The 9,654-nt window shown below is 31.1% G+C and overlaps 1 protein-coding gene across 1 annotated transcript; it reads left to right on the plus strand.

Moving 5' to 3' along the window:
- Positions 1-4,455: 4,455 nt before the first annotated feature.
- Positions 4,456-8,958, plus strand: LOC100797133 (protein ROOT HAIR SPECIFIC 17). Its single transcript, XM_003545012.5, has 8 exons — positions 4,456-5,169; positions 5,256-5,346; positions 5,497-5,573; positions 5,875-5,963; positions 6,051-6,234; positions 7,383-7,564; positions 7,780-7,882; positions 7,997-8,958. Exons 1-8 carry the CDS (start codon positions 4,909-4,911, stop codon positions 8,711-8,713), a joined length of 1,704 nt encoding a protein of 567 aa, XP_003545060.2. The 5' UTR covers positions 4,456-4,908; the 3' UTR covers positions 8,714-8,958.
- Positions 8,959-9,654: the final 696 nt, after the last annotated feature.

The following is a 9,654-nucleotide window of genomic DNA, read 5'->3' on the forward strand; positions in this document are numbered from 1 at the left end:
CCCTTTTTTTCTGGAATAAAGAGACAAAGTCCAATGCAAACACCAAAAACTAGGATGTAAGCTTAGCGCTTACTATATCGGAAAGCAAAAACGGCCCACCACCGAGTGGAGGAACATCAAAACAAACAAAGGTTTTGTTAGTCTAAAACTAAAGTCATTAGTGTTTTATATAATAATTATTTTAACACAGTGCCAATTTTTAACTATCACGTACTATAGTAATTTATTTATTAAATTATTATAGTAGGAGAAAAAAAATTATACACATTGATGACTCCAATAACTCATAACACGTCACATTGAAAAATGAATGGATGCCCTCTCCACACCCAACAACCACAAAAGTGTCACTTCTCTTTTTGTTGGAATTAAATTTTAAAGCATTATGGATTAAATTATTCAGGTAAGGGATGGTGAATAAAGAAAGAAACAAAAATTAATATTTTGACTATTAATTTGGAAATTACTAGTTAAATGTTATTGATTTGACTAACTTACAAGTTAATTTGACTAAAATAAACTTATAAATATTTTTAGCTTATTTTTAGAATATATATATATAATTATAACCAAATAATCAAATATATCATTTTATTTTATGTTGTTTTTATATTTATTGATTAGGTTATAATTTTTAGCAATTCTAGCCAATGAAAGGGTGTATGGAGTGATTTTAGATGCGGAGCCTCCAAACCGGATGAAACAGATGTTGGCCCTTTGATGTTTTAGGAGTTTCTTCCACATTTAGTTTTAATGTAATTTTCTTTTTCTGGGTTTAGGCTCCGCTAATTATTAAAAAATACTTTCTAATCAATCACATAACTTATATAACAAATAGTTTTACATTATTATTTAATTAAAAATAATGATATATAATAAGTTCATTCAACTTTATAAAATTTATCTTAAAAATTATATAATAATGATTTACGATTGAATAAAATTATAAAATAATTTTATCTTATAAGTACATCCGTTTGAACCTCCTAGTTGATAAGCTTTTAATTAACTTACAAATTTCCAAGTGATTTATAAGCTAATTTTGCTAATACACCTTTATGATTTATGGTGATTCAAACTCTATGAATAAAACTCACAAAATTATTAGATACATTTCACATAAATACGTTGTCAGTCTTTATAAAATAAATAGGTTTTGATTTTAATCCTTGTAAAAAAAATTCTTTAATTTTCATCTCTAAAAATTTTGAAATCATTGTTCTTAATTCCTACTATTGTTTAACATGTGAAGTGATCATTTCAAGTGATATTTAATTACCTGTGTTTGTTCTAATATGTCATCATGTGATACCACTAAATTTTTTTCTAAATCTTAAAAATAAATATTATTTATCTATCTTCTAGTGAACATTAGAAACCAAAAATAGTAATTCAAATTTTTTAGGACAGAAATCAAAATATTTTTCAGAGATCAAAATTAACATTTTTTAAAGAGAATATATTTGTATTGCAAGAGGGATATACAAAAGCTTCTGTACAAGTTGTACAGGTCGAGCCACTGTACAGGGACACAACTAGCTAAACCAAAAGGCCTTCCATACCAGGAACAAGATAAATAAAGCTGTAAAGACTTTGTAAAATTAGACCAAAAGACAACAAGGGGATTAGTACAGAAGAAGAAAATGCCTGGTTTTACTCCCCTTCTATACAAAACCCATTGCCACGCTGAGGATTTTATCCGGCAAAGCTAACATTCATTCATGTTACTGGGACCAAGAATAATGATTTCAATGAAAAATAAAAAAACATTTTTTTCTTTTTACAAAAATCAAAATCAAAACTTGTTCGCTTTAAAAAAATTTAATGTCAATTTTCATCTATTATATTTACAATTATTTTGCTTTAGAACATTAAGTTTTAAAAATTTTAAAATACATTATTTTGATCATTTTTTAAATTTTTCGTTAGAAATGTTAAACTTCAGTAAACTTTTAAATTTAAAATGATTTAATATCACTTTTAGTCCATTATGTTTCGAAACTCTTTAACTTTGATATATTATATTTTAAAAGTTTCATTTTGATTTTTTATATTTTCAAAAAGTATGTTTTGATATTTTTTTAATTTTTTGTTAGAAATGTTATGATCCACTGTTTTAAACTTTAAAATAGTTAAGTTAATATAGTGACGGTAAAAAATCGTCATTATTATTTTATTTAAAAAATTAAAAATCACTCAGGAAAGAAAAAATGGATTTAAAATCATGAACAACAACAACTTTCACTCTATTAATAATAATGATAATAATTTCATTCACTAATCATTTTCAATAACAATGGATAAGAGTTCTTTCTCCTTCCACCTGTTACCCCTGACCCAAAAAGATCATTGTCTCACCCTCGCTTCCGTCTTTGCCGCAACATCCATACGCAACCAGAATTGTTGCCTCATCTAATGACAATAATTGTCTCATTGCCACGATCACAACAACGCGTTGATGAAGGGGGAGAAGAAGACCAACAACGCCTCATTGTGGATGAGGTTTAACCAGTTGGACCAGTCAAAATCATCTTCCAATGAAACATACTATTTGACCCCTCTTTGCGTTGCTCATCTTCGCCTATCTCGGTTGTAGATGTCGAATGAGAAATTTTATATTTGTTCAGTCCAATCGTGCACGACAATGAAAATTTTGCTCGCAGACCTCACAAAGAGCCATATTATGGTTTCCTCGTTCAAATCTTGATTAATTGGCGAGATAGGATCATGTTTTTATCTTTTGTCAAGGACACTTCTTGCTTTGATCTCCCCTGCTTTAGTTTCTAATAGCATAGCTATATGAAAAGTTTTGATTTTCTAGTAAGGAGTATAAGATTTTTTTGTGATTCTAGCAAAATTATGTGTTAATGTGTTTGATATGTGTGATGCTATATGTTCTATCTTTTCAGATATGGAAAATGTTGGAGGATATGATAATTTTTTAGTTGTTTATTTTTCAAAAAAAATAAAATAAAGACAATGACCATTTATAATTGCTTTTATGTAAAGTTAATTATTTTAAAAGACTTGATATCACTTTTGATTCATTATATTTTGTAACTTTTTTCACTTCGGCACATTAAGATTTAAAATATTTATTTTGATCCTTTATATTTTCAAAATATCATTTTGATCTTTTTAAAAAAAATTAAAAATTATCATAACACTGACATTTTTAAAGAAAAATTGAAAAGAATGACCAAAATAATACATTTGAAAAACATAAATGATTTGAATAAAAATTTTAAAACTTAATGCATTAATAAAACAAAATAACTGTAAAAACATATCAAACCAATAAATTTGATAATTCACTCAATAACTAATTAAATATTAAAGTATGATTATAGATACTCGCAAACATTGCTTTATCTTATATAAATGAAAAATGGTAATGACACTCTCCTAAACTCTCTTTTTAAAATAATATCTTCAGCAACTTACAATAAATCCGGGAAAGCCTAAGGCTCCAATAGATTAAGAAGAACTAATAACTTGAGTAAAATTTTGTAAGACCAATTTGATCATTTTCACATTTCACTCTGCACTATTTCCATCAATTCCATCCATTTTGATAGATAGCTTGTGCTTCAACTCCTCTCTACAGTTACGCATGAACTTTCTCCAATTTTGGTTTCGTAACCGTAACATAGAGGAATGAAACGCGAGTGCGAGATCAAGCGACCACATGAAACACACGTGAAGAGTAGTAAAGAGCAACCAAATTTTTTGATAGGATTGCATAAATAAGTACTAATAAAGTTAAGGTACAGAAAGAAGAATTTGTGCCTTAAATGTTCATCAATCAATGTATGTCGTTGTTACTTGTTGGCAGTGTCCACGTATCCGTTAAGAAACCACTTTTCTCTTTCCCTTTGATTTTCAAGCGTAATATTACACAAGGAAATAGCAGTTATCAGAAAATTAGAACTCTTAGTATATGTTTAAGAATTTTTTAAAATAATTATTTTTCAAAAGTTATTTTAGAAACTCGGTTAAAAAAAAATACCGTTTTCTTTGAAATAAACTCAAGTAAAAGCATATTTTTTTAAAATTTATTAGTTTTATTTTAGTAAAATATTTTATTCAATTGTAAATACAATCAATAAAAATGGCCTGTACAAGAAATTTGTGTTAATTTAATCGGTGTAAAAATTAAATAATTAGAATGAGATACATACATGTTATATGTTTTTCACATCCCAATCCTCAATAAACACGCTTTGTCTAATCACCTCTTATTGATAATGATCTTAAAACTAATTAAAGTAATGTAAATAGCGAAAGAAAACAAACTGGTAAGTTGAAATGAAAGCTATAACAGAGTTGTGAGTAAGAATTTGGTCCAACCCAAAAACAGAATATATAACAGTAGTAAGTACACCTTGAATACAACAGACTTTGAGTTCCAAATATAGGTAGAGAATCCGCTGGTTAATTAGTTAGAGTCAAGCATCGAAGAAACTTGCCATGCACTCCATATTTAGAGTTAATTTAGAGATGAAATTGATTGTAAACATTTGAGTCAAAATCAAACTTGGACAACGAAACCAAGTACTCAACGTTAAATACAAGATTAACGCGAGCTTAATTGAAATTGAAATTGTGGTTTGGTGAGAAAGTAAAATTTATTACGAGGGGATTAGTTGGAGTTGGAACTTAGAATTGACACGATACGTATGTATTGTTGTAACGGCTGATAATCTATATATTCTAGTTGATCGATCATCCAATTCCACGCACAGGTATATCAATTTTACGTGCTGTTGCGTTCGTTTTTGTTGGAAGGTCCTCGTCTCATCTCCACCTTCTTCTTCTTCAAAGAAAAGTTGACAAAATGGAGAATGCGAGAAACGGCGTCGTTGCTGCGAATCAATAGCAGTAAGCAACGCAATATTGATCGAATTAATGATATTCGGTGTAAGGTACGTAACGACAGCAACATCAATGAAGAGAAAGAAGCATCACACTGAGAAATCCAGAATAATCGGACTCCTGGTTGTGAGTTTCCTTCGAAGTCGGCTCCTCCACCGCACTCTCATCATCGCCATCTCCGCCTCCCTTCTTCTGCTATTCGCCCTATTCTCTCTGTTCGCTCCGTCCCCGGTAAATGAAATCAATCTTCAGACACAGAACAATGACCAAGTCAGATCACGGTTCGAGGTTCCGGTAAGCTATTTAGTATTAACTAAAACGCGTGTCACTATTCTGCGTTTTATTTTGCTTAATCTATCTGTGTTGGTTGGACTTTGAAGGCCGGTGGAGGAAGATGCAGGCGTGATTTATGGAGTTCAATACACTCACGCCTCTTCTATGGCTGCAGTAATGCCGGTGTCAATTTTGCAAGTAAAGCTAATCCCTATCATCCCATCTCGCAACCCATTTATGAATTTAATTTCGGACTTTAAATTGAACCAAATTTTAAGCCGTGTGTTCATTCGTTTTTTATTGGACGTGCAATTTGATTGCGTAAGTACTTGTTTCTTGCACTTGCAGAGGCTAACGTCAAAACGAATCCAGATCGATACTTGCTAATTGCCACCAGTGGAGGTTTAAATCAACAGAGAACAGGGGTAAGCTTCTTCATCAACTAATAACTATTTATTATCAGCTCATATGTAATCCCTATGGTTTCAAGGAGGTAACCAAACAATATTGGAAGATTTACTTAGTCTTTCTGTGTGTAAACAACATGGATGGTTCTTTTCTTTCTTTACCTGAAATATGTCATATGCTATTGCTCTAAATTCAATTGATATGATATCAGAGTTTTGTCTGGCGGGGCTATCAGACACCAATATAATAAGTGATTTAGGGATACAAATTTGAGTGACATGAAGAAGGCTAATTTATGTAGCTGGATTATTGATGCAGATAGTTGATGCTGTGGTGGCTGCATATCTTTTGAATGCTACCCTTGTTGTTCCAGAGTTGGATCATACTTCTTTCTGGAAAGACACCAGGTCTGTCTTTGCCTTGTAAATCATGTATGATACTTTTATTGGAAGCAATATTCAGGGTCTCTTAATTTGTGTGCTATTTTTTTGCAGCAACTTTTCTGAACTATTTGATACAGACTGGTTTATAACATTTCTCCGGAATGACGTGAGAATTGTAAAAGAGCTTCCGGATATGGGAGGGAACTTCGTGGCTCCATATACGGTGCGTGTTCCAAGGAAATGCACCCCCAAGTGCTATGAGGATCGTGTTTTACCCGTTCTGGTCAGGAAGCGTGTAAGTCTTCACATCCTCAAAATTATTTGCATGCATTCCACCATTAAAATCTGGACTTTTCCTCCCGTTTTGAGCCTAGATGCTGTATGCTTTTCTGCTTCTTTTTTTTGGTTTATTTTATCTATTTCTTTTATAGAACTTTTTCTTGCCAAATTTATAACTCCTTAAATGCACTCAGTAGTAGTATAAATATTTCAAGTTGCTCGTTTTGGGCAACTTTTTCTCTTACAAACTGAAATCTTTTGTTATTTTTGGTATATAAATAGTTCAGGGGAGAAAATATTCCTATTCTTTTCCATTCTGTTGTATATGAATATCAAAGCCTCAACAATTTTTTTTTATTATCAACTATAGTGCACGTTTGGTTATATATTAATATTAAAAACTAATTTCCTTATTCTTTTTAAAAAACAGGAGGGTGAAATTAAATATTTTTTTAAAAATAATTTAATTCAAACATGCGGACTTTTCCAGTGAAGGTTGCGTGAATTTTACGGCTGAGCAAAAATAGTTAATTTTACTAACAAGTATCTTGTACTTTCTATAGATTATTTTTAAATATATAAAAATTTAAATTTATTTAAAATTATAAATATACATAATTTATTAAAAATATTATAATTAAAATTTAAAAGAATAGAAGTTAAGAATAGAGTGTACTAAAAGATTAATGCACTTTTAAGTTGGAGTTTTCTAAATGAATATGTATGAATGAATTTACTTTAAAAATATATGACATTTGACATGAATCATGTGAGTAGAACTTTTAATCATAAAAAATTGATAATCGATTTTTTTTAGTTGAACATTTGATATTTGATTAAACATATAAATAAGGAACAATAAACTAAATGAAGGATTGATGGAACATATGATTAATCAAAATTGAAATTTATTTAAGCAATAATGACAGTTGACTCTCAAGGAAAATACAATAAGGAAATTATCTTAAGTAGTGACTGGTGAGTCTGTCAAAAAAGTAGTGACTCCTAGTAGTGTTTCGGAAATATTATTTTTGAAAAAATATATATTTTTCTTCAAAGCTATCATATACAGTGACAATTGCTAATCTTCAACTATTGTAATAAGTACGTTATGGTGGTGTTCTTGATTCGATGGATGATACTTAAATTTCTTGATGCATGCAGGCTGTTCGGTTAACTAAGTTTGACTATAGACTTGCTAATATGTTGGATGAAGATCTTCAAAGGCTGAGGTGCAGGGTTAATTACCATGCTCTCAGATTTACGGATTCCATTCAGGGGATGGGTAAATTGTTGGTTGAGCGGATGAAAATGAAAGGCAAGCATTTCATTGCTCTACATTTGAGGTAATTAAGCTTTAATAATTATAGCCAAGCTTTATTTTTGGTTCATTTAGTTCCTCAGCAAAGAATGCAATATGCAGCATGATATCACCGTCAGAATTTCATCAGCTTTTTAAGTTATAGAAATTAACTCGCATTTTGTAATTGAGACGCTAAGTTCTTTTCATATTTTCCATATCGAAGTTCAATGTGATTCAAACTGATGTTTTAACACATAGGTTTGAACCGGATATGCTTGCATTCTCTGGTTGCTATTATGGCGGGGGAGAAAAAGAAAAAAAGGAACTTGGTGAAATTAGGAAACGGTGGAAAAATTTACATGTAAGGTTTTTTATTTATTAATTACATGTAAGGTTTTAGTAGCATCTAAGAAAGGAGCTCCACATGTACGAAAGTTGATTGATATATTATTTCTTATTTGGAAATGGGAGACAGGCAAGTAATCCTGAGAAAGTTCGAAGACATGGAAGATGCCCACTTACCCCAGAGGAAGTTGGTCTTATGCTAAGAGCACTAGGTTTTGGAAGTGAAGTTAACTTGTACGTGGCATCTGGCGAAATATATGGAGGCCAGGAAACATTAGCTCCCCTCAAGGCTCTTTTCCCAAACTTCCATTCAAAGGAGACCATAGCTACGAAGGAGGAGTTGGCGCCATTTGTGTCATTCTCTTCTCGCATGGCAGCACTAGACTTCATAGTTTGTGAGGAGAGTGATGTATTTGTAACAAACAACAACGGTAACATGGCGAAAATTTTAGCTGGAAGAAGGAGGTACTTGGGTCATAAAGCCACCATCCGGCCAAATGCAAAGAAGTTGAACATGTTATTCATGAACAGAAATAATAGGACGTGGGAGGAATTTGCCTCTCGAGTACGAACTTTCCAGGTAGGCTTTATGGGAGAACCGAATGAGTTGAGACCCGGTAGTGGTGAGTTTACCGAGAACCCATCAGCTTGCATATGTCAAAACTCTGGTGGTGGGGGAATTTCCTACCCCCAAAATCACAACAATATTACCGAGTTTGAAGAGCAGCAGGAGTGGTATGATGTAGTAGATAATAAGCTCAATGCCAATGGAACTAAAATTGATTCACTCCCTCTTCTAATGAACACGGACCAATTAGCTGAAGTGCAAGAATTCTTCTCCGATTAACTCTGTTATCTCCCCAGTGATGGTATTGAATTTGTACATATATATTCATCTTGTGAAAAAATGTAGACTGTAAAGTAGCAATTGTATAGTGTTTGACGCTTCTAGAAGGAAGACTTGTTAAGGCGTTCTTTTGCTTTGATCATAGTGTTAACTGTTAAGGATACCATTTTAGAGATTTTTAAAGATTTAGTTGTACATGTCCATAAAATGAAAATTACAATTCAAAAACTCTTTTTTGTCTTTAACTTGCTTTTTCTTCTGTGGCTTTGGTACCTGGCACCCGGGGAAAACTACCGGACTATCCACCCTTCTGGATTTGAATTGACTCCGTGGCCCAATACTTGTATGAACCATTCGCCTTGCTTTGCCTTTCTCATGGGCTTTATCATGGCATTTTATTATGCTTTCACTTGATTAGTAAGTTTGTCTTTTCTTTCCATTGGTTTAATCAAGGAGCACTTTGAAAAGCCATATTTACGGCAATTTCTACTTTGACGAGAATGTAAAAAAAATTTACTCACAATATATGAAAATTGGACTCTTATTTTTAAACCATCATTTTAATTAAAAAATACATTTCCCTTGAAAAAATATGTTGGTGATGTAAATAAACAAAAATTCAAGATTGTAAGACTCAACAAGATGTTAAATTGTTTTAAAAAAAAGGAAAAGAAAAGAAAGCAAGAAAAAAATTAAGATCTTTTTAATTGTTTTTAAAAAATTGATATTAAATTAATGATATATCCTTATTACAAGTGAAGAGATGATGGATTTTTTTTCCAAGATTTATGGTGAAAGTTGCTAATGTACTCATACTTAAAGTTAAAGTTAAGTGTGAGTGTATTAGCAAACTCTTATTATATGTGATAATTTCTAAATATTAAAAATATTTATTTTTTCATTTAGAAAAAAAAATATTGTAAAAAATTAAAAATATTCTT

This window comes from Glycine max, chromosome 14 (genome assembly GCF_000004515.6).
Source record: "Glycine max cultivar Williams 82 chromosome 14, Glycine_max_v4.0, whole genome shotgun sequence".
Classification (NCBI taxonomy): Eukaryota; Viridiplantae; Streptophyta; class Magnoliopsida; order Fabales; family Fabaceae; genus Glycine; species Glycine max.

What these genes read in the sequence shown, in the direction of transcription:
- LOC100797133 (XM_003545012.5), top strand. Translation starts at nt 4,909, where the DNA reads ATGATATTCGGTGTAAGGTACGTAACGACAGCAACATCAATGAAGAGA. An exon ending in CCGTTCTGGTCAGGAAGCGT is followed by an intron (nt 6,235 to 7,382) that starts GTAAGTCTTCAC and finishes TGATGCATGCAG; the next exon opens with GCTGTTCGGTTAACTAAGTT. An exon ending in AACGGTGGAAAAATTTACAT is followed by an intron (nt 7,883 to 7,996) that starts GTAAGGTTTTTT and finishes AATGGGAGACAG; the next exon opens with GCAAGTAATCCTGAGAAAGT.